At 44.9% G+C, this 24,654-nt stretch overlaps 2 protein-coding genes across 7 annotated transcripts in view; one reads left to right on the top strand and one right to left on the bottom strand.

Annotated features, from left to right (window-relative positions):
• Positions 1-13,221, bottom strand: part of rapgef4a (Rap guanine nucleotide exchange factor 4a) — a 40,161-nt gene extending 26,940 nt beyond the window's left edge. Inside the window, exons 1-2 of the mRNA XM_076040182.1 lie at positions 13,106-13,221; positions 429-491 (exon numbers count right to left, since the gene is read on the bottom strand). The gene's annotated coding sequence lies outside the window, so the exon portion shown is untranslated. The remainder of the gene's footprint in view (positions 1-428; positions 492-13,105) is intronic.
• Positions 4,092-24,633, top strand: ppp1r9ala (protein phosphatase 1 regulatory subunit 9A-like A). 6 transcript variants are annotated; one of them, XM_076040157.1, is made up of 20 exons: positions 4,092-4,251; positions 4,796-6,864; positions 13,170-13,302; positions 13,475-13,595; positions 13,870-13,974; positions 14,223-14,355; positions 15,176-15,334; positions 15,788-15,841; positions 15,968-16,197; positions 16,545-16,641; positions 16,756-16,882; positions 17,264-17,421; positions 18,095-18,398; positions 18,537-18,594; positions 18,673-18,744; positions 18,860-19,073; positions 19,329-19,373; positions 21,152-21,268; positions 22,184-22,372; positions 23,590-24,633. In XM_076040157.1, exons 2-20 carry the CDS (start codon positions 4,945-4,947, stop codon positions 23,746-23,748), a joined length of 4,395 nt encoding a protein of 1,464 aa, XP_075896272.1. In that variant the 5' UTR covers positions 4,092-4,251; positions 4,796-4,944; the 3' UTR covers positions 23,749-24,633. The 6 variants fall into 6 exon arrangements, with proteins under 6 accessions (XP_075896272.1, XP_075896269.1, XP_075896274.1 ...); XM_076040154.1 differs by having other exon boundaries at positions 18,095-18,422; XM_076040156.1 differs by lacking the exon at positions 4,092-4,251 and adding an exon at positions 4,293-4,435 and having other exon boundaries at positions 18,095-18,422.
• The last annotated feature ends 21 nt before the right edge of the window (positions 24,634-24,654 follow it).

Here is a 24,654-nt window from a genome sequence, read left to right as displayed (position 1 = left end):
GCTTTTCGGCTGCTGCAGCCATATGCTCGTTAGAGAATAACGACATTGCATGAGTACTTTGACCGAGGTGTTGTGACTATCTGCAGTTCCATGAAATGATCGCTGAATAAAGCAGCTCGCTGGAGCATGATGCAACTTTTTGACAGTGAGATATGCAGGGCAAGTGAGAGAACATGCTGCCGAGCCCCCACGAAGCAGCCGCATTGTCGTTCTGATTACCCACACGCTAAATTGCACGTGATACAAACTTCATGGATATGTCAGTGCCTGTGATTTAATGGCTGACTGCAACTGTCGCCTTCAGCTCTTTGCATAAACGCAGACATCCTTTCGTCTGCTAATGTGGGAACATTTCCATAATAGCCCTGTGTAAATGAATTGTAATAAGAGGCCACATAATGAAAGGGTCATTGGTCACCCTCGGTTACCTTGGCAACAAACAGCAGCACTGGCAGAAGGAAAGCGGCTCGAACATTGCGCCACAGTCATTCCTGTAGGAGGGGAAAACAGAAGACATCTCAGGCGTGCCACAAGAAGCTTTCCTGTTTCAAATTTAGTCTTTATTCATTTTTGTATTGGGTGGTTACATAATATAGTTGTTTTTGATAGATTCAAGGTTTTGTTCATTTTTATTATTTGTATCTGCACTGGATTCATTTTATTTTGTGTCGAGTAAGAGCAATGATTCCCCATGGGTGGCTGTTTCCCCTTATGGTTCCTCAGTGCCAAGGCCATTTTTTTATTACTGACTGTTTCTGCAAGTGTGGGTGGGCGGGTAGTTCGTTACCTGAGCATGTTTGGGAGGAGGCCGGGAGGGTTTTAACTGATTGTTGCACTGATGTTAAATGTTTGTTTTTGTTTTTTTGTTTTTTTGTTTTTTTTTTAATTTTGTCAAGCACCTTGTGTTGCATTTTATATGTATAAAAGGTACCATATAAATAAAGTTTGATTTGATTAATGACAATACAAGATGATAACCATAAAGTTCAGATCAAAAGCTGTAAAGCTGTAAGCAGCGGTAAAAATGTGTTTCTGTATGATGTGCTTTTTTTCGTCCAACATCAAAATTAAAGTCATTCTACTGATGAACCACAAGATGGCAATATTTGTTTGGCAAATTGCAACAGTACAAGCGGAAGGGGGAGGAATTGAGTCGACTGTGACTATTAGTGGGACTTAACCTTTTATTTTAAAATGAAAATGAGGGACTTAAACCAGTGTTGCCTTGTTACAAACACTTAAAAGTTTCTTGGTCAGTCTCCTATGTTGTTAAAAAGCTGGTCCTCCTCAAGCTGGGGCTTGCATAGCATACAACGTACAATACATTCCTGTAACACCACATGCCAGTAACTTACAGACGATCCAGACCAACACAAAACAATGAGTAAAATGTCAACATGCCACTCCACCTTTACAACTCATGAGGTTCACAAACCACAGGAAATTTCACTCAGATAAACACATGGGTTACACCTTCAAACATTTGCAAGTCATCTTGTATTAATGCCTGTGATCCAGAAATGTTGCAGAACTGCTGTACATACTGAAGTTTAACTCTGCTGACATCACACAGCTTGCAGCCAAAGGGAACGGTGCCGAGCAGAAAGTCAGTCCTCAGCTGGATACAGCTGGAGATTTGACTCAAAGGTTCCACTGGCGACTCTCTCCTGCTCCTCACCTGCTCCTGCTTAAGTCTGGTCCGTCTTATTCACTCAGTGCTGTTTGCAGGGTTGTTATAGGGACCATTGCCTCGGCAGTGTGTGTGTGTGTGTGTGTGTGTGTGTGTGTGTGTGTGTGTGCCATGTCAGAACTCCCCGATGTACCCTCCTTAGACCTACAGTTGCCAGGATAGGATCCATCAAGCTTGAAATGAAGAGCGGCTAGGCACATGGAGCCCGAATGTGCACACACAATATTGTATTAAAAGCAGATGAGCATTTGGAAAGAGTTTGTCTTTCTGGTCTTGTGAGCTTCTGTCATTACAAAATTGTGAATTGTCTTAGACAGGGATCAAGATGTGTTCGTTTTGGTCAGGTGAACATTTTAAGACATGTCTGCAAAGTGCAAAGTGCAAAGTGCACATTCCAAAGCCAGAGGAAATGATGGTGGCACACTATAGTGCTGAACTGGCGGTTACTCTAATTGACGTTTCACTCCAAAGTTCACATCTCCAACAATGCCTCTGGTCAACTGATTTTAACTTCAGCGATGTAAAACACCTTAAAAGGTCTAATACACAGAGAAATCTACCAGACACTTACATAAACATTGCAACACAAAACATCACATATCAGATAACCCATCCCAGAGGAATTTAAGGGGAGATAAATTGGAGGAAATGCCTCCAACAATCTTTTTGCAGGAGTCATCTCTCTGGATGTTTGAAAACACTCATTTACAGTGTATACACACTGGTTGTATGATGTGCCTCCAGGACAGTCAAGTAAATAAAGGGTAAAATAAGTTAAAAATTCATGTTCAGCTCGATTAAAAATGAAAATGGGATTAGACTTGAGGCCTGTGAAATGTTCACACTCAAAAAAAATGTGACGCCTAGTTAGGGCACCATCTGTTTTGGCTCTGTGCCTTTCTGCAGTCTGCTTTGCGTTTATCAATAATTTGTTCCTCATTTGAATTTCGTTACATAATGCGTTTGTTGTGTGTTGAAAGTGTGGGAGCCAATTATATGAAAATGACAAACTTAGAATGTGAAATCTATTTCCTGCTCAGAAGTTTCAGAACCACCTGAGACATGCTATTATTGAAACTTGTTGTTTGTATTTATTTTTTTTTATGCAAATGCGTCATCTCACAAAATATTCTGTAGATCTCCTGAGAAGAGAAGATCAAAGAAAATCCTCTCCCACTTGGTCACTGTTTAGTTGGACGGTCTGTTTGAAATGTAGATTTTCAGCCACACAGAGAAATAAGACTGTAGCTTTACTCATTATATTTGTTGGCATTTCAGTTAGTTTAGCTATATTTCTCTATTTGTGAATGAACCAAGCTTCTTAGGGTTAACTTGCACAGTATTATCCCTCTAGGGGAGGGGCCTGATTTGGCTGAAATGCCTATGTCTCTGTGATCTGATAGATATTTTAAGATGAATGAATCAGACAAAGTATAGAATTAGAAAACGTGCCATGATCCATGAAACAGCAAAAGCAAATTTGTGAATGCTAGGAGCATTGTTAATGACTTATTTGAACTGATATTATTACATTTAGTGTAAATAAACTGCAAGGACGAGATTTTGGAGAGAAGGAAAGAATTACATTAAAGCCCGAAGTGTCAATACTGTAGATGTAAAGTATTACCGACACTTTTTTCTGCATTGGACTTCAAATGATCACACTTTGTTCGGAATTGTCCTTTAAAGACGGCGGTTAATTCCTTAGTTAGATATGGGCAATCTGCTGGGTGAACTTTAAATTTACATTATTGTTTTTGGTTTGGTTTGTTTTTTGTGTTCGTTTGCTGGACGAATAATTTGTTTTGGGAGGAGAGGTAAAAACTTCTAATACAAAAATGGTCAAATGACTGACTATAAAGATAATGTAGCGCTGTAAGTATCGGGATTCCGAGAATGATATATGTGATCAAAGTCAGAACGGTAGCATATGTTATGTCTTTATATTCAATATGAGACTTTCAAGTATTTTTTCCCCGCCTATGGTCCTCATCCCCCTCCGTTCGACTAATATTTCTATGTCGGTTTTGCAGACCAGACGCAACACCTGAACGTTGTGCACAAACTATGAGGAAACTTCGACAGTAAAACATCCCGCAGTATAGTACGAGGAAATGTTACTATTATCTTGTCTGTACATTGGATTAAAGAGGCTGTTTCTGAGGTCAAGGTGCGGATTTGAACCCTGCACAGTTGTAACGTACACTGAACTCATTCCTAAAGCCTGCCTTCGCCTTCCACTCTTGGGTCGGAGCAGAAAAGAGGTAGAGCTGATCGGTGGGTGTCTGTATGAAGGAGGGGGTTAAAAAAAACAAAAAAAAAACCCTGGAATGTGCGCGCGAGCCGTCCCCCTCGTGCGCGTTTCCATGGTGCGCGCGCAGCCCGCGACAGGTCTGGAAGTGTGGAGGAGGAGGAGGAGGCGGAGGCGGAGGCAGGACAACGCTGCTGGAGCTGCGGGAATGATGGCGCTGAGCGAGGGGACGGCACCACTTTGATACTGTACAAAGTGGGGCCATTGCGGGGCCAGATTTCAGCGCCTAACGCCATGAAGAACGTCGAAGGTGAGAATCTTCTGCTGTTATCGGTCGTTGGTGCCGCTTTGTGTGTTTAGCTGTGGGACTTTTTTTTTTCTCCTCCCACCCACCCCGTCAGTGGCGCACACTTAAAACGAAGTCACACAATGAGTAGTAGTTCAGCCGAGAGAGAGGCACCGACGCTCGGACCGCTTTAAAAGTTTCGGCCGCGGTACGTTTGACTCTGGTTTCGCCTTCCTTTTCACGCCGTGTTGTATCGTCTTTGACGACAATGTTCAGTCGTTGAGATAACAGGCGGCGAAAGTTCAAAGACGGTTTAAAGTTAAAGTCGAGGTGAAGACCTTTTGCTTGAAGCTAGCTAACGCCAGTGTCGCTTCGCCGTGTAAAAGTATCGAGAACTTGGTTCACTTTGAAGTCGCTCGTTTGCGTTTACTTTAAGAATGTTCCGACTTGCTCCTAAACGAGTATAGTCGACTCGTAATTATTATTATTACGGATTTATGTCCGGTTTATTGCTGCAAAGGTGTCCCCGCTCTGTGTATTAACAGCTTCTTTCCGTTTCTCTGTGTAGATGAGAGATTAGTCTTTCCAACAATGCTCCAAAGAAGCTCCGCCGGACTCACAGCACCGGTCGTGTAGGGTCTAGAAACTATTTTACCCACTCACTGCAACTGCTCAGCCGGGGATTTAGCATTGGGCAGCAGTCGTCAGCAAACCAAGATGATCAAAGCTGAAAGCAAAGGAGGCGAGAGGACCCTGAGGAGCGCTTCCCCTCACAGAAATGCATACAAATCTGATTTTCACGCGATTAAGTGCACCTTTGATGGGCCCAAATCAGAGGTTGCCACCAAATCGTATACAAACGGGTCCAGCGACACCCAGGTGGACTCAAGGGGAAGGCCTTTTGGCACCCGGGTGAATAAAATAAAGAACATATTTCTACAGATGGATGGACAGCAACAGGAATGCCAAGAAGGAAAAGTAACCTTGAAGCCTGAGGTGCCTCAGGTGTCCCCAACAAAGACCCAGTTCCAACAAGCCAACGCTAGGGTCAACTTCACTGGCACAAGTGCCGATCCGCACAATTTAGAAAAAACACCAAAGGGGGAAGATGTTGAGATTGACAAAGTGGCCATGGCTCAGAAGTTTTCCGTGACCAGAAAAATCTTTGAGAGGGGCATCAAGGAGCCGGCGGCAGCTGAGAAGCACTCCCCAAACAGAGTTGTTACTCGTTTGTCCCTTGGAAGCCCCCCCGATGAGGCGAAAAACACTAGAAAAGTATCAGGAGGCGGATCCTCAGAGACCACAACCAGATCAGAGCAAATGCCACCAGCTGGAGAATCCCAGCCAGATGAGAAGACTGACGGGGAGAAAAGGCACACTTCTAAAGTGGCATTAAATTCAGGCCCGATATCAAAAAGGTTAGGGAACTTTTTGCCCGACAATGAATCAGAGGACAACGGTATTGCTACTCCAAAAGCAGAAAATGTTTCTGTGAAACTACGCAGCCCCACCGAGCGTTCATTACCTACCTCTCCAACAAGGGACACCTTTTCCAGTTCGTTGCCTGTGAAAGAAGCCACTAATTCTACATCGTTGACTGAAGCCACTAACAAAAATGGATCCCAGACAGCTTGTGTCACAAACAAACCACCATTGTTGGGGTCAAGTGCAGGGCTTAAACCCACATTCCCGGTCACCAGTGCAGCTTGTAAATCTGTTTCACCGACTGCTGATGCCACCAACAAAGCTGTTTCAGCAGAGCAAACAGCCCCGGTTAGCCAAGGCTACAAACGCTTGTCATCTTCTAGTGATGGATTTACTAAGACTTCTGTTGGTGGGGATGAAGAGGAGCCTCAAAGTCCACCACCAAGGGACGCAAAGCAACCTCCCTCATCAGCAGCTGATTTTCAGAGCGCCAGCAGAGCTAAGTATTCAGAAAGAACCAAGGGTAATGACGCTGGGGTACATAGTCCCACCAAGGAGAAGCCACATATCAAAATTTCACCGCCAAACTCTAAAGGGGTGGCCATGGTCCGGGCAGAACTGGTCGTCGTTAAGAATGAGTCCTCTGAGAGTGACGAGAATGAGAATGATAATGTTGATGGTGAGGTGTTTGAGGAACCTGTGGAGAGCAGTTCTGATGCCCTGACAACAAACTTAAGGAGAACCTTTCCACTGGAACAACGTGACTGTAACACTGCTCATCACATCGCAATAGATACCCAACGGATAGCCGAGACATTGGGCGAAGGTAGACTCTTGGAGGACAATGACCAAGATGTTGTACAAAAAGAGGGGAAAAAAGAGAGTTCTAGTGTTTATCGAGAGGGCGAAACTAATCATGAGGACGACGAGGAGGAGGTGGGAGAAGAGGAAATTGAGGTTGACGAGCAGGTGGGCCAGAGCATCCCGGATCGGGCCTCGCCAGCAGTGTGTGGAATTGAGAACGCCGCGTTTGTGGATGACAGAGATGTAGACCAGGTCCTTAGGGAAGAGGAGGAAGAAGATGACGAGGAGGAAGAGGAGGACGATGAAATGCATGGAGAGTATGACGTTTGCTACGAAGCCCCCGGTCTGTCAGATGAGGACGACCCTCCCACGAAAAGGAAAATACAGTTCTCCACCGATCCCATTGTGGTAAGTCTCAAGTTATGTGCTGTTTACGTCTGAACTAATCCAGCTCTGTTTAAGCAACTAAATGTATTGCACAACCCAGTCATTAAAAACCTCAGTCTCAGTGATTCAGCAGCAGTGTCTCACCCATGTGTTCCTCTACAGTCAGAACACAAATAAGGAAAGTCTGAGAACGAATGCTTTGGGAAATTTTGCTATCACAGCTGATGTAGTGTATGATCAGTCGAGTTGGTCACTGTTGTGAAATTTTAAGCAGTGGTTAATTAATGCTGAATGAGGCTGGAACTGCGAATAGAGGCTTGTAGCTGCAAATCTCGCATCTTTGTACATTAACCCTGGAGACACTTTAGTTGGGGCACTTTGTGTGTGTTATAGAGATGCGGTGCTGTTGACATTTCTCAAGAGCCCTTAAAAGTGCAAGGTTGATCAGCATTAAAATGGAAACTGAAGGAAATGGAAGGCAAATATTAGAGGAATCCATGAGTCATCACACTGCCCATTTTTAACCTACTGGGATTGGTTCCCCGTGTTCAAAAATGTGCATGAATCATTGGTCACACTTGAAAGAATAAGATATTTTACTTCACTTAAATATGTTTACAAGAACTTCAGAGTTGACTGCAAAGTTATCCTTACAGAATACACTTTATTGTCATTGTGACAAGTGACAAGACTGTCAGTGCTGAAAAGAATAATAGAACAATAGATCACAGCCATATTTTTTATGCCTCTAGGACATATCTGGAAATGTTTCCATGGTCAGTAACCTAGGATATTTGTTTTTAGAAATATAAAGAAATTTACCAAAATACATTTTGAATTTTCTTCATTGGAGCTATATCTTTTTTTCAATTGATTCAAAAATATGAACTTTGCCTGGGGCTGCTAGAAACTCTGCAATATGTTCATGCCAAAACGTCACCTCGCTGAATAGGCAATTATATCAAGTAAGCCTAATTATTACTTCCTGTTGTTGACATGTTGTATCCTGTCATAACACCAGTTGCTTTACCTGGTTGTTATTTTCCACTGATCTTTACTACCCACTTTTTGTGTATGTGTCTGCTTTGCAGTTTAATGCTGCAACTAGGATGGTCTGTTTTGGTGCCGCTACAGTTTTGTTGTTATGAACTCGCCAATACACGTTTAAGGGGTGTGGTGGAATTTGGGGTGATGTGGCCCAGCCATGGTTATTCCACAACTGTATTTGAACAACTTTTTTTTACCAAAGCATGGGGGGGGGGCTGCGGGGGGATCACTCCAGTGCATTCCACAAAGTCTGTGGACAGCTCAGTGTTTATCCAGGCCTGAAAATGCACTGTTATCTCAGGGTGTGTGCATCCCCCCGATCCCAGTCATCACGGCAGGGGGTCCTGGGAGAGGGGACCAAAATCTGACCTGAGTGAGGGGACACAAACAGCAGAGTGGCTGTGTTGCCCAAAACTGAGCTATGGAGAATTTAACATGGCTTTTTAAATCCACACTAATATGCTGTACTGAGTCTCTTTCAAGTCACAAATCCATGGCTTGATAAACCCTCTGTATTAGAACGGTTATCGATAGTATGCCATATTAGTATGTGAACAGCAGCGTTAGGGAAACTCAGTCAAAGGGGAATCATTAGGCAGAGTTCAGCTTAACTTGCGTTGACAACGGGCTGATATGGAGTCTGAAGAATTGATATTGATTCAGAAGTAAGAAAATATTGTCGGAAGCTCAGCGAGGTAAAGCCCAGGGAGAAAAATGGCAGTTTTTGTGTTGGAGCTGTATATGTATACAGTTCTTAGTTCATACATACAATTTGTATTCTCCCAAACAGGTGACACCTACTCAGTCCACTTCCAGTAATGTTCGAGGAAACAACACGCCTGCTCGAGAGAGGTTGTGCCTTGTTTTTTCCAACTCACACATTAGCTATGTTGTCTTGTCAGTCCTATTTCAGTGTGATACAGTGAACATACTGCTTTAATCAAGTATATGCTGCAATATTTTTGTTTGCGAAAAGCTTTTATATAAGGTAAGACAGAGTCTTAGTTCAGGCAGAGCAGTAAACCACTGCCTTATTATTGCTGCTACGTCAGTACATAAAGTATTTTCTCCTTTTGGCTGCATGATCATATTGCTCTTGGTTCACTGCTTAAAATTATATATATCCAATGGTTGGTGACCCAAATGTTCCTCTATCACATCAAATAAAAACTTGGCCGGTAATGTTAGCTCTGTCCGTCCAAGCTTTTCCTTATGCAAATACTTTTTTTGATCCAGCGTTTCTCTGGTTTGACTTTGCCGTCACTCTGCCACTGTTTTTTTTCAATGATTAACATTCTCAGTGGCGGGTGCAACACTCGGCGACAAACACTGCGTGACTGTTACATGGAATGTCTTAAGAGGTCATCTGAGGCTCTATGTTTTAAATTAACACACCTTGAATTAATAAATAAGCTTTGCCCCGTCGACTGCAGAGCCACGGGAAGTTTCCTGGCATCTGTGGTGACACAAAAGTCTCGGTGACATGAGTTTAGCAATGTTTATTGTATCGCAGTTCAATCATAGTTGGCATATCAGCGAGCTAGCCCTGGCCCGTCCTGTCTCATAAAATAACTTCATAAACTTTGTACCTCTGTGGGATAGGGCTTCATCCTCCCTGATAACAGTTTAGTTCTTTTCTTTTTTTGGTGATAACTGACTTGGTGTGGTTCTGCTTCCACCTCTTGATTTTCCGGTCATCCCTGAAGTCACACAGAAAATAATTCCCCCGAGGCTGATTTGATCTATTTGTTTTCTATTTGTTTTTATGTCTTAATGGTTTTTGACATGCCTGTGTTGATGTTGCTAAAACTATTACCACTAAGCAATGGCAAAACTAGATTGCGAGGAAAAATGTTTGTTAACCGTCGAGAGATAATTTGAATTGGCTGATTTCTGTTATCCGAGCTTGACGGCCTGACTGGCCAGCGAGACAGTAACATGGTTCGTGAAAAGAATATTCCCTCCAGCGAGCCCCGTCTGTTGTGTAGTGTCCTGCCCTGTCTGGAAGACTCCGCCCCTCTTCGCAGCAGCGGACAGGAGCTCCCCTTGTCGGATCTGACTTTTCTCCAGCCACCTGGGTGAGCGAGCCCACTGTCAAGACAAACTGGGGGCGGAATACTAATGCTCGCCACCGGGACGAGATTAGCCGACGCGTTGACAGTGATTGCCTCAGATGCCTTCGTCACACAAAACTACAGAGGAGCTCGTCAATGGCCACTGTGTGTCCTGACGAAGTCAGCGGCCGTTGCAGGAGAGAGTTTAGGAGCTTGGGCGGGGGACAAAAAAGTAGCTCAGAGAAACAAACCTGCCCAACCTGTTTGGGTTTGCAGCCCTTCGGAAATGTGATTCCATTGTGGCGCTGCGCTATTCTCAGACTCCGCCCCCTTTTTTTCTTCTGCTGGTCATCTATCAACACGCAGTGCATAAATATCACTGCTAAAGTTAGCCAACAGTTAACTATTCCACATCTTCAGGAAGTTTGTGTATATTTGGTTCTTTCCCCCGGCTTTTACTCTTGAGCTGAAACTCTGCACCCTCCTCCATAATTGCTGCACTTTTCTTTTTTTTTTTTTTTGCACAAGACTGCCACCCCTGCCTCAGGTCGCTCCCACAGTGTTTTCATTTGTCGTTTTGTAGGGCTGCTTAAAATTACAAAGCTCGCCGATCCAGCGGTCTGCCCTGGTTTTGCACTAGTGAGAGATTTCTCTGGTTTGCTTTTCCTCGCAGCTGCTGACTCATTTCCCACATTGGTATTCCGTAATGGGGAGGGGAACGACGGTGGGTTACATTTTGGGTGTGGGCATTCATGCATCTGTGCATGTGAGCACATGTCAAGAGCACAGACCACTGCAGTCGTTTGAAGACTGGAAAAATAAGCCCACACGTACGGCTGGAAAGTGAGATTTTAGGATGAAAAGGATTTGCGAAGACAAAATTTGTTGAAATCTGTTTGCACAAGCAACTTGAGGGAATGCAAAGAATTTGCATATAGCTTGTTTAGCACGACTAAATCCTTAGGCTAAATCTAAAGCTTCGATTGTAGTTGAGTTTGGAACTGAGGAGATAGATTTCTGTGTTTGTGGCAGCGGTTGACTGATTGCGTTTTAACTAGCAACAGAACATTGTTCAACCACGGCAACGGCAATGCCGGGGTACTGGGTGGGGGCGGGGAGGGGGACGAACCGGTCCCACTAAGCCAGTACCGTACCCAGCTGTGAACTGACCCACAGAGAAAGTCAAACAACCAAATCAACACATAGGTTGCACCCAGGAGGATGGGTTAAGACAAGCACAAAAGGGAGAAGAAATTGAAGTAGGAGGACTGAGTCGGGTTGAGGGAGGGTCGAGGCCCCACGAATAACATTCTTCCTTTCACCACAAAGCTGCTGTGGTGTGTGTGTGTATATGTGTGTGTGTGTGTGTGTGTGTGTGAGCTTCAAGAGTCTAATCATTTAATGTGAGAAGTGGGGAGAGAGGTCCTAGCACGTTTAAAAACCGAGCGTATGCACACTTTTCCACGTAACACCGTCGGATTCCTCGAAAAATGAAGATGTGTGAAAATCAGCACACTCTGTATGGACAGAGCTGTGAGTTACCCTGGAAGCCTCGCTATCTAGGTCGCTTTGGGCCTCATCCAAAGACCACACAGTCCAGAGACAGAAACATGGGAGTGTGCTGTGGGGAGGCGGGGATTGTTTGTGGTTGATTCTTCACGTCTAGACACGCGGCAAGATCTGGACCTCCGATTTTGTGGCCGCAGGAGAATAAAGAGTATGGAATGATAAAGAATTAGTTCCTCACTATAATCCAGATGTTCTCCCAGGGCTTTTAACACTCTGTATCGTGGGGTCAGTACCAAAGCACATCTGAAGGATTTGCGTGAGGTATCAGATCGGATCAGATCTGCACTTCAATTTGTACTGCGAACCACATGACAGCGTAGCTCATATCACAAGTGAGGAATTTGTCCCTGGCTAAGTCTGTAGTAAAGAGCACACTTTGAATCCTATCGCTCTAGATTTTATAGGTATTGATAAATGTGCCTGTGCAGATACTATAGTTCTCCTTGCACTATGCACACCATTTCCATTGAACGTCTTGCATCTTGCAACAATGGCTGCAGAGGGGAGTCGGAGCCTTACGACTGAAACTCAGGCGTGCTGATGCATCACTAGGTTTTACTGGTACAACTCGGCCCTGACTGCCCATTCTAGCATGCGTGCGTGTCTGCTCTGACGACATGCAAAACTTTAATTTCAGCCAAGTTTTCTTAAGCCAAAGAATTGAATTGGATTAATGAAAGGTACACCAGGGGTCCGAGTGTGTGAGTGGCATTGCTCGTTGGTAGTTTCACTAGTTGTCGATCTCACCACTCCTCTGGTTTTAGGTTTTATCAGACTTGTTGCTCATCACTTTATATGGAAAATATGCTTTTCGTCTAGCGCACAATGCCAGAGCGCCAGGCAAAGTGTGACTTTGATTATGGACTGGGTAGAGGAAATTATATTTTTTTGGTTGAAAACAAAATAATAATTTACGGATGAATAAAATAGGATTTTTCTTTTTAATGTGCCTACATTTCTGGGACAAAACAGTACTTGTGGCTTTGACGCATTGATCTTCTTCTCTCCATTCACTGCTGAGCTCTCACCAGCTGTGTGCCCCAGTTTCCGCACTGTTCATGTTCCGCTTAATAATTCCGACCAGAAAATAGCCTGTGGGACACATCCAGCGCTTTGCAAGGCTTTCCTGCACAGTTAACAACTTCTGAAGACGGAACATGAAAGTCCTTCCAATGCGTCTCTGGAATGCATCCTCTGCCTCGCTGTTGTTGTCACTTGGTTTAGAGTGGTTAAGGGGATATGGGCACTACTAATAAGGGTTGGCAGTTTAGCTTAAAAAGAAATATTTGGACTACAAAGTTTGGCCGATACTGGTGTTGGGAAGGTTGTTTCTGTTGATAAAGCCGTGATGAAGGTTTGTGTTAGTGGTTTAAATCATCATTAAAAAGGCTCTGCTGCCCTCACTCGCTGCCACAGTTGTTCTCTTGTTGTAAACCAGCGCCGCATTTTTTCCCTGAGAGGTCTACAAAGTGTGTTTTTGTCCCTCCTTTGCTGTCGGATGAAGGGTCTGTACCCCTCATTGTGCCTGCCAAACTTAAATGCTTGTAGCTCGGGTAACAGTCAAGTCGAGTGTTGCTGTCATTTCCACTTACGTTGAGCTGCTTCTTTAAGGCGACGGAGGGTTGAGTACTGAAGCTTTGTATTTGGCCAACGCAGGTGTTCAGCACCTTCTCAAACGAGGAGTATGATCGACGCAACGACGACGTGGACCCTGTTGCAGCGTCGGCCGAGTACGAGCTGGAGAAGAGGGTGGAAAAGATGGATGTGTTTCCTGTGGAGATCGAGAAAGGTACACATGAAATGGGTTCCGTCTCCAAAAGAACAATTGAGTTCCACGCAGCGTCTCACAAATGGTTTTCATGTTCCATTCGTCTTTAAAGTCATTTGCATATGCCTACATTGTGCCTTCTTGTTGTTCATTCTAAGTTTCTTTCTTATCCTTATATTTTCTGTTGGTTCAGGAGACAACGGCCTTGGCATCAGCATCATAGGAATGGGAGTGGGAGCCGACCAGGGCCTGGAGAAACTTGGTATTTTTGTGAAAACCATCACAGAGAGCGGCGCAGCTGAGAAGGACGGACGGTGAGTCGAAGCATCCAAACCTGCTTTTTTTTTTTATCCTCAACCGCATATTAAAATCTTGCGACAAAAGTTGACAGATCTGAATTTAATTGCAAGCTGTAAACGAGTCAATTTAATTGAACAAGTATTACACAGTAATAAACAAAAATGTTGGCTGCTTTCGTGGGCCTGTACTTACGGTTCCTCGATGCTCCACGTAAAATATTTTAACTCTGTGTGGAAGCGTTTCTTTGAAAAAATGTCCTTATCTCTCGACTGTCTTCTGCCTGTCTAGCATACAAGTGAATGACCAAATAGTGGAGGTGGATGGTATCAGTCTGGTGGGTGTCACTCAACTGTTTGCTGCTACCGTCCTGAAGAACACTAAAGGCACCGTGAGGTCAGTAAACTTCAAAACTCTTTTAAAGGCATTTTGGCATTGAGACCAAATATGAACTCAGCTTTTAGTGGTTCAAATAATCTATTTAGCAGTGTTTGTGTTAAAAACAACATACTAATAGTTCATAGATAGATAAATAATATAATAGTTCATAAATATTTGCACACCCACTCATCATTCGGATCTGATAGCATATCATCAAATTTGCAAGCTGCGGCACATGACAACATCGCAATTCGAAATAATAGGTTCCTGATTGGACGAGAGAAGCCGGGGATGCAGAGCGAGGTGGCTCGCCTCATAAGTGAGACGCTGGAGCAGGAGAAGAGCCAGCAGCACCAGCAGCACCTGGACGACCACTATGAGCACTCCACAGAGGAGGTAGGTTGGCTCGGGCATGAGAAAGCTCTAACTTCAGAAAATAAACCATTACAGAGCATTTGTGCTGTCCTTTTAGCGTTACCATAAATTTTCTTTAAAAGTACTTTTTACATCAAGTTCTATATGTGTCTGGCTTTACATACCAACTCAATATTTTTAGCCATGTGGGATTCCAAAACCCTCTAAAAACAAAGTAGATGTCAACGTAATTTCTGTGTTGCTCCAAGCTTGAAATGACCAGAAGTCAGATAATTCAGAAACACAACATTAGCAGCTTCGGCACGCCCTGTGCGATCCCACTCAGCTTATCCAGGCGGAGGAGGAGCAGCAGGATATAAAGGGGCCTGTGCAGGAGTCATGCACTGGGTTGTAAAGTGGTCATTTGACCGCTGCCCGACTAAAGTTGCGAAATGTTTGCTCAGTATGAGTAAAACCTCCGAGATAAGAAGAGTATGTGAGGTTTACTTCAGCGGTTGTGCAATACACAATGTGAAAACTTGTATATATATATATATATCATGATCCTAGTTTTGTTTTATTAGAATCTTACTTTAAGATTCGGAGTGACTCAACCGCACACCCTGACCTCCCAGCAGAGCTGCTCACTCGTGTTTGCTGATGATGTCAAACTGTTCCTGGTCAGGTCTGCAGTAATTTGTGCCACTGGGAGTGTCGTTGGCACGCACACGCACACACTGAGTTATGGGCTTGTGTGTGTGTGTGTGTGTGTGTGTGTGTGTGTGTGCGTGCGTGTGCAGGGTGTGTTGGTGTGTTGGTGTTTGTAATATGTGGTTCCATGTGTGTGTGATGTCACTCTCAGGACGACCGCTACGAGGAGGAGGACCTGGTAGAGGAGAGGATTCTGGGATCTAGCTTCTCGCCGGGGCGGAACACGGAGGTGTTTGAGCTGCCCGACCTGGAGGCCCTGTTCATGCCGAGCAACATGGACAACTCGCAGATGGCGTTCAAGTTCAAAGAGGTATCGAGCTGGGATTTACTCTGCACATTCTCGAAGTCCGATTCTAAACTGTTGCCTGTTATTTTTATTCTCTTGTTCTACTGTTTTAAATGCGACCCATATCTGATGTTTCTGTTGACGGCTGCTGAACATTTGCCTACTTCTGAACCAACTCCCTTCTCAAAGTTTTTTTAGGAGTCAACATTATCTGTGTAGAATTGTTGGTCTTCGCTTATGATGTCGTGAAACAACATCACAACTTTTGTGACATACATCAAACAATTTACCCGTCAACCCATTATTTTAATTTGCATTTCCAACCGGCTCAATTTAAGAGCAAAACTGTTCAAGCTGTATCTCCCTTTCTGTGTCAGGCAGTATAAAGTTGACCCCAGAGATGATTAATTTTCATGTTAAATAAACAGTTATTGTCTTGCTATACAGTAACCAACTGCTTTGTTTTTAATTTTTCAGCTGCAGGTCAAACACAGCATTGCCATCGCTGAAATCAACCAACTAAAAGACAAGGTACGACTTTTATTTTTTTGTGACTTACATATTTTAGTGTTTTGTGTCTGTCACGGGTGGCTGGACCATGTCAGCGGCGACGCCAGTTTCAGACGAGCCCTTGACGATGTTCCTGCCTCTTCACAGCTGAGTGCATCCGAGGAAGACAAATCCCTGCAGGAAGCCAAGGACTCGGCGCTGGAGAAGAAGATCGAGGATAGCAACGAGAAAATCCTCAAGTTGGAGGGCTACTGGCTGGAGGCCCAGGATCTGTGCAAGGGTTTGAACGAACAGTTAGTGGAGACCCAGGGCCAGTATGAGACCCTGGACAAGAAGTACAACAAGGCCAAGAAACTGCTCAAGGACTACCAGCAGAAGTGAGTCATGGGTGGGACTGGTGTGAGCCTCTGCTCTGGGAGGCTAAACATGTTCTTCTAAAGTTTAAAGTACAGTTCAGAGTAAGTGATGCTTGAAAGTGGTAAAATGCAGGAGGCACTGATGACAGTAAAATAAGCAGCTTTGCGATCCAGATAATGTTTGTTTTTGAACTTGATGGGATGATACAGCAGTACAGACATTTGGATAACATTTAGAAACTGTGAAAACCAAAGCGTAAACTCAGATTTGACAGTTTTTTGGAAATGCGCATAACATGGGGACAGAGACAATATTTGTTTTCAAGGAAAATACAGGAGCCGATGACATTTCCTCTTTTGACCCACAGAGAAATTGACTTTGTGAAGAAAGAGGAGGAGCTGAAAAAGAGTCTTGACGAGAAGGACAAGTGGTACAAGGAGCAACTGGAGACGCTACAGCGGCGGGTGAGAGCCCCGCCCTGGGCGTTGGGGGAAGGGGGGGCAAAATAACGACGCGCTTATGCAGCTCAGTGGAGCGGCGAGAGACGATGACGTAACCCTGCGTTGTTTTGTCTGCAGATCGCTGCCCTGGAGTCTGGAGGAGCGTCGGCCGGGGAGAGTCAGAGTGGTCGCGACTCGGTGGCAGACGACAGATTAAACGACCCAGACTTGGTGGCAAACACACAATCTGTTGACTCACTACCAGGTAAACAGACGCACTAACTGATGCTTTGATTTGGCAAGAGGTAAAATTGCTAATGACCGATAATCATGGCGGGGAACTCAATTCAATTCAATTCAATTATACTTTACCACAGGAAAGTTATTAAGTATAAAGTCAGCATGCAGTCAGTTTTAATAAAAGCATAAAATAGAATATTAAAAAAATGAAAATTGATATCTAAATATATTTATATGTATATACATAGTATATATAGTATAAAGTATAGTATACTTCATTTTCTGTGGTGTTGTGTCTGGAAAGCCAATATCCCTGATAACCTCCCAAGAGATCAATAAAAGTCTAATTGAATTGAATTGAACTCTGGATTGCATTGCATTAAATGATTAAAAAAATCTTCCCCAGTTGAAGATCAAGACTGGGGCGAGCTGGTACCTGAGACGGAGCGCCTGGACACCAGCGCTCACAAAGCCAAAGGCCTGCTGGCCCTGAAGGCCCGGCGCCAGCGGCCGTCACGCAGCAAACTGAAGGAGAGCCTCAGCGTGAACCAGAGGCCTTCCCAGGTCAGCAACTCCTAGCCGACAGTCAGCCAAGCCAGCATCAGCACCAGTAACCAAATCATTTCCTGTTTGCCCTTAAAGACAATGTCGTGTCTTTGCACTGCAAAATTTAGAAATAATATTATTTTGCGAAAACCTCTAAAGGAAAATGCAGCTTCTGTGATTCGCTTCAATAGGAGTGGCACCAGAAATGGATTGTTTTGTGTGTATACATGAGCTGACAAAAATCACAGTTCAGTTTGTGCTAAAAAGACGTGCGGCTTTGTGCGACGCCGCAGCTGAGCTGCTGAGAGAACTTTAAAAACAAAAACACCCTGAAACAATCCCATTAAATATTCACAGCCGCGCGCACAAAAACATCTTCCAGCGTCTTTTGTCTTTTGTCTTTTGGCGAAAACAATGCGGCTTTGAAAGTGAAACGCGAGCGGCCGACAAACGAGAATTCCTTTTGACGCGAGCGAGTAGCTGCTGCTGCTGCTGCTGCGAGCTGAAGCCATTTGTGCGAGCGATCTTTTGGAGTGACAGATGGAGCATCTTTGCTGTGCTGAAAAAATCAAAACAAACATCAGTCAGTCAGTCAGTCAGTCGGATGAGAAGCGGCGTCGCCACGAATCCTGTCAGTCTGCTCTTCCTTGCATTGTCCTCGCACGTAATCCACTCACGGGTTCCCCTGCAGGACACGGAGGAGGAGGAGGAGGAGGAGGAGCCGCAGCTGGAGTGTCCCAGGAGGAGGTCGTCCATTCAGGAGAGCCTGGCCCTGCCGGTCATCGGCTGCTACCCCGGGGATGCCGCAGCAGAGGCCGCAGACACGTTCAAGGCCTCCAGCAGCCCGTCTCTGTCGGCGTCGGTGGCCGACAGTGTGGAGAGCAGCGGGAGCCTCCTGTCCTCGCCGAAGGACGCCTCGTCGGCGCACTCGCCCACCGGCTTCACGCGCAACGCCAAGAAGAGGGAGTCCAAAGGCAAAGGAAAGGAGGCCAAAGGTTTGCAGGGCCTGGAGTGGGAGGGTTAGCGTTAGCACTACTATCAGGTGCCTACGTGCAACATGTTGGTGACCCCCTGTGTTAGCATTAGCATTAGCATACTGAGCCCCCCCCCTCCGTGACTGCTTTCTGTTGCAGAAGAGCCGATTGAGGTCTCGCCATCCGGCAAACCTAAAAGAAGATTCCCAGACTTCGGGTAAGACTCGACAGTCCCGTCAGTCAGTGATTCCCAGCTGCGTTGAAGAAAATTAAAAATGTCACCGTTTGTCAACAGGGGGCTCCGGAAGTCAGGTGGCAAGGGAAAGAAATACGACAAGGAGGCCACGAGAGCATCCTTGGACAGCAGGTAACTCACTTGGCTCAGTTCTGAGCAATCAAGTGTTCAAAAGGTAACGTATGGATCATACAAGTGTCCCAGTCCGGATCACCGACTCCTCCGCTTGTTCCCCAAACCCGCTCAGGGGATCTGCCGAGTTACTGGAGGAGTCCGGGGGCAACGTGAGCCCAGCCGAGTCCATGACGTCCATCCCCACCTGCATGCCCTTCTCCTGGTTCGGAGACAAAGACCGGGACAGGGACCGGGACCGGGACAGAGAGCCGTCCTCCTCCAGCAGCAGCCTGCCGTACGCTGCCACAGAGACCAGCAGCGAGCAGAGCCAGGACCGCAGGAATAAGGTGAGCCCATTCACGTCTGCGAGGTTGGAGATGTGACTCAATGACTCCAGTAGTCGTGACAGTCGTGAGTTGCATCCAGCCAGAAGCCCGGCTCACACTCACACAAGGCTGCGCTCGGAGCTTTTGTCCTCGCCGTGCCGCTTTAATGAGTTCAAGACGGCAAGAAGCTGCAAACCAGCAGACGTGGACACAAAGACAACGGGGCTGCTTTCCAGCGGACTTTTCTCTCACTCCAACCGTGTTTCCTCCGAACAGACGAATCTCTCCTGGTCCTCTTTGTTCAGTCGCTCGTTAGATTTGGTACAGTATACACGTCTTGCATCGCCCCGTGCTTGTAGACTGCGCCAGTGTGCCAAATACCCGTCAGTATTCTCCTCCTGATTCCTCAACAGCGATCTAAATCTCCACAAAATGCAGGAGGCCTACAATAACCTTACAATATTTCACGGATGCAAGCAATGACAGTCATACGAGTACATAACAACACATACACACGCACACAAGCTCTGCTTGGCAAAAAAAAAAGTTGTGATTCAAAAATGTAATATCAGACAGGCTGATCTGAAAGAAAATTTTAGTGACCATCAGTGACAATAACATCTATTTTTTTTTTTACCTTTTTGAAAAACCTTAGACCCCCAAAAGTCCTCCTTGTATTTTGCACACTGGACTGCACATTAGTGCCGCACTAACAAGTTTGTGTTCCTCCAATTCGTAACACTTATAACACGTCAATGAAGCCAATCAGGGTTTTTTTTTTTTTTCTTCTATTTAATTTTTGTGTTTTGTGTTTCCTTTGCCGTTGGTAGCGTTAGAACTAATACGAGCCAGGTTGTTCTTGGTTCCGTGCACATCCTGAGAGCTCTGTGGCTTGTTTTGGTTCGGGTGCGCCAGGCGGTTAATTGAGCTGAGATTTGTGTTTTTCTCCCGAGTGCTACTTTGCGGCTTTTATCGCTGATCCGTCTCGCAGCCGAGGTCTCGCAGCCGAGGTCTCTCAGCCGAGGTCTCGCTCCACGGTGAAATTAAAGGCCCAGTGTGTGACATTATGAGAAAGCAAACAAACAGAACAATAATTGCAGTGGAGCTGAGATCTTCCTCAAACAGCAGCTGTGGCATCAGGGTAAAATAACAATACAGGCCGACTCACTATTTATGTCAGTAGAAATGCATTTCATTAGCAAATGTAAACACCACATTGATGTCATGTAGTGACTATGGTTGTTTTTCTCTTTGATTACTTACAGAAACATTCCATCTACTCCGTCCACACACACAACGCGCCATCTTCACTTGAAGTGAACTGGTCACGTGACCCCGCCGCACGTCACGTCTGCTGACGTGTAACTGCAAAGTGTTTCCATGACACTTTTGCCATATAGCTCGATATGGATACGTCTGAAAAAGCACTGCATGAGAGCATCAAGACCTTTCGGTGACGTTAGAGAGGTTTGTCCAAGTTTAGGCGTTTCCATGACCAGTTTGTTATTGCGATATTTAGGTTCTGCGCAATTTTCGGGGTCATGGAAACGCAGCCACTGCCTCAGTGGTTTCGCAGATTGTGTGCGCGGTGCAAAAACACAACATCGTCTTTGAGGGCGTCTGTGAAGGGAGGAAAACAAGCCACAGTTAATCTATGATGCACAAATAATCCTTGTCTGATGGTGTCAATTCGAATAAACTAAAAAACAAAAAAACAAAAACACAACCACTTACCTGAAACGTGTGTGTGTGTGTCTGTGTCTTGCAGCCACTGTAGTTGTAATTCCGTGGTCGTCGCTGTAGTTGGGTGGTGGATTCGTCGTTGATGCTTTTCACCTGTTGCTTCTTGAATCACTGAGCAGACTCGCTGCCATGATTCGCCACGATAACACCAGTAGCGCTCTGTGTGTGTGTGTGTGTGTGTGTGTGTGTGTGTGTGTGTGTGTGTGTGTGTGTGTGTGTGTGTGTGTGTGTGTGTGTGTGTGTGTGTGTCAGTCACTCCCACCCCCTCATCCCCACAATGGTAACACAAAGTCGACTGTTGTTGTTGTGGTTGTTGCCCTGGTAAATGCATTCCTTGTCTTCCACTCGTTTTGCAGAGTCTTTCAGTCGTAGACGACTCTAACCCCGCCAGCCCCAGTTCAGACATGGCCGGGTTAGTCGCTGAACCCAATCTGTCTGGGCGCTCGCACACTTTAATCTTCTCCTCCAGCGAGGTGAGTGCTCTCCTTGTTGTGCCGTCACAAAAGCCGCGTGGGACGCCCCGGCGCGGCTCAAAGGGGCCTTTCTCAAGCATGTTCTCTCCGAGCCGCCGGCCTCTCACAGCCCAGATTAAACTGTGAATGCACAGGAAGTGCACGAGTGCTGCATGTGTGCGTGCGTGCGTGCGTGCGTGTGTGTTGAAGCTGCTCAGCTTTGTGCTGAAACGAGTCTCGCGGCTCAGCTTGTGCGGAGTCAGCTGTGATGATGTTCGCAGTCTTGCCGTCTTGTGTTTCTTTGCAGGCTTTTTTGGCCAACGGAATGTTTTCTGAGCGCTTTTTGTTTTGTTTTGTTTTGTTTTCTTCCGATGAGTTTCTCTATCTGTCTGCGAAACATTCAGTCGCTGGGACACCCCTCTGCATACGACAACGCCGCTTTCTGTCATTGCACGCTTGGTTTCGCAGCTCGAGCTTGAGAAGATCGTGCAGCAAGCGCAGTTTTGTCAAAGAGAATTTTTCTTTCGTTTCTTTGTTTGCTGTGGCTTTGCTGCATTCTTCAAAGAGCATTTGTGAATTAAGCAGAATGCTATTGAAGTATTATTTCTGCAGATTTTGCATCAGAAAGAATTAATTGTTGAAAACATTCAGTTAAATTTACATAGCCTGGTTCGACAGTGGGGTATTTTTACTGTATACTCCAGTCTACTATGGGGTATTTCTAAGTCACTGTATACAAGCAATTTCTTTTTACACTGCGGTTCGAAAAATACATTAATATTAAAATGGTTGAAAGTACTCAGACTTTCAGTTTAGTTTGTTGTTTTGTAGATGAAATGTGTTCAAAGTGTTTTCTCAAACAATATTAAGCCACAGAGCAGCAACAGCCGGTTCCATTATTCTAAAACCCCGGCGTGACATCTGCGTCTCCTACAGACTCTGGATGAGGATCCGGTCTCTCCAGGGAAGGATTACCAGTGGCAGAACAGGCCAGTGTCTGAGTGGACCAATCAGCAGGTCTGTCACTGGTTGATGGGCATGAACATGGACCAGTACACGGCTGAGTTCACAGCCAAAGGTGTCGACGGCCTGCAGCTGCTGCATTTGGACAGTGACAAGTTGAAGGTAAAGAACTCGGAGCTTCTTCTCCGCAACATCACACTGGGATGTTTTCAGGCTGTCCTCTCCATGCTGGGCCTCTGATTGGATCATGACATCATTTAGACTTTGACTGCCACCTTGTGGCCAGATATATGCATGTGTGCAGTTTCTGTTTTTCCTTGTTTGGATCAATAGTAACAGAATAGATTAGATTAAATTTGATTAGAGATTATCATTTTATTAATACTTTTAAAGACTGTCCTCAGGGAAATGAACAGTTATGGGGATATATGCTTATATAATAAGGGGAAAACAGACAGTAAAGTGGTACTTGGATGAAGCAGGTTACAGATATTTTGTATTGTTTGGACTTTTAGGTTATGGAAGGTTATGGAGGAAGAGGAAAAAGACATTTTCCTATGTACACAACAAGCTGTCGATTAGCATCAAGGCAGTTACTGACTCCACAGTCCCCTCTGGGTGTCGTTCTACCGCTCATTGTTTACCAACTGGGCGAACTGCCTCGTCATGTCAATACATGCAAATCTCCACTTCCTCCTTGACTTCAGAACCGTTGCTGGGTCCCAGCGCTGCGCCAACGAACAACCAGCAGCAGCCAACAGATGGCTCTCAATGCTGGCAGTAACTCAGAGTGGCAGCCTAAATTGACATTTAGCAAAAGCTGTGTGTGTGTGTGTGTGTGTGTGTGTGTTACCAGTCAAAAGTTCACACACTATGAATTTAATGTCTTTTCTTTCATTCTCATGACTATTGGCATTGCAGTTTCTCACTGAAGGCATCAAAACTACGTATGAACACCCATGGACTTATGAAGGAAACAATAAAAGTGTAAAATAACTCAAACACGTTTTTATTTAAGTTTTAAATTTTTCAAAATAGCCACCTTTCATAAAAAGCATATTTAAAGTTATTGAGCGTGTTTTTCTTTGCTGCATAATTGCATATATCTTGCTCATATGTTTGATGTCTTCAGTATCTATCTGCAGTGTAGGAAGTTGTAAAAAATAAAAATAAAATTTAAAATAAAAAAATTAAAAAAAGCATGAGAAGCCGTGTCCAAACTTTTGACTGGTAGCGTATTTGGCTCATAAAGCTCTGCTAACTTTGCATTTTTTCTGATTATTGAAAATGAAGACGAAGCATATCAAGCTTTACTTGATTCCGGTCAGTTTGCTTCGTCAACTTCCTCCCTACTAAGTTTTGCGTGTCTCGTCCCTCAGGCGCTGGGCGTTTCGAGCCAGAGCGACCGGTCGACCGTCAAGAAGAAGCTGAAGGAGCTGCGCAAGGCTCAGGAGAAGCTGGAGAAGCAGCGGGAGAAGAGGGAGAAGGAGGTGCGGCGCAGCGGCAGACTTGCGGCCGGCACCGACTCGTACTGCTGAGCGAAGCCTCTGACGAACCCTCACCACGACGGGAACTGCGGCCGCTGCTCTGCTCACAAACACTCTGGTGCCTTGATTTTTCGCCCGACTCTGTGTTTACGCCAGTGAAAAACGACTGCCAGGAGCATCCCTGCGCTGACTCTCATCATCATCTTTGTTTTTTTTGTTTTTTAAAACTTCACATGAAAACATTTTAACTGAGGGACAAAATCTTTTATGTGACCAAAATGGATTTAACATTTTTTAACCACTAAAAGCTTGGAGCTACTATATTATAAATAAAAGTCAGATGTAGTTGTTGCAGATCATGCATACATTTACCTACGGAAGTCCAACATGTACTGCTTTCTCAGCATTTTATATTTTTGCCAGTATAACTGTACTGCCGGAGGAACGGTGATTGTACAGCTCAGATAAAAAGCACTATATGTCTTTTAAGCTAGCATGGCCGACAAGGTTTAAATGTATAAAAAGTTTTATACATGTGCCTATTAACTGCATATCTTTTTTTTTTTTTTTTTTTTTAAACTTTAATACCATTGTTCATTTTATACCATCTAAAAAAGATTTTTCTACTGAGTAGAATAGAGAGGCAGCCGATTTCTGCCGGATAAAAAGCAATAAACAGATGGTGCGGGCTTGAGATGACAGCTGGGTCTGCGTGCGGCTCGGACGCTGCAGTGATGCTGGACATAAAGCGTGCACGATGGGCCGCTCTGCTACGTGTTGCAGCTGCACTAGAACTACGGCACAGCCAGACTTCCTGCTTCCTTCCCAAGCGTGACGGCTCCATGTGCTGTTCAGAACCTGGCCACGATTCCTCACCTCAGCCAGAGAACCTTTTTTCTCGGTACATAAATCATCAATAAACTAATTTTCACTTTATGTCTGTCATTTTTGCTCTCT

The sequence above is a fragment of the Nelusetta ayraudi genome, unplaced genomic scaffold (assembly GCF_046127955.1).
Source record: "Nelusetta ayraudi isolate G7.1 ecotype Tasmania unplaced genomic scaffold, CSIRO-AGI_Nayr_v1 ptg000060l, whole genome shotgun sequence".
NCBI classification, from domain to species: domain Eukaryota; kingdom Metazoa; phylum Chordata; class Actinopteri; order Tetraodontiformes; family Monacanthidae; genus Nelusetta; species Nelusetta ayraudi.
Note: the sequence above shows the minus strand (reverse complement) of the source record. Positions and strands in the feature narration are given on the sequence as shown.

What these genes read in the sequence shown, in the direction of transcription:
- ppp1r9ala (XM_076040154.1), top strand. Translation starts at nt 4,945, where the DNA reads ATGATCAAAGCTGAAAGCAAAGGAGGCGAGAGGACCCTGAGGAGCGCT. An exon ending in ATCTGTTGACTCACTACCAG is followed by an intron (nt 16,883 to 17,263) that starts GTAAACAGACGC and finishes AATCTTCCCCAG; the next exon opens with TTGAAGATCAAGACTGGGGC. An exon ending in TGAACCAGAGGCCTTCCCAG is followed by an intron (nt 17,422 to 18,094) that starts GTCAGCAACTCC and finishes GTTCCCCTGCAG; the next exon opens with GACACGGAGGAGGAGGAGGA.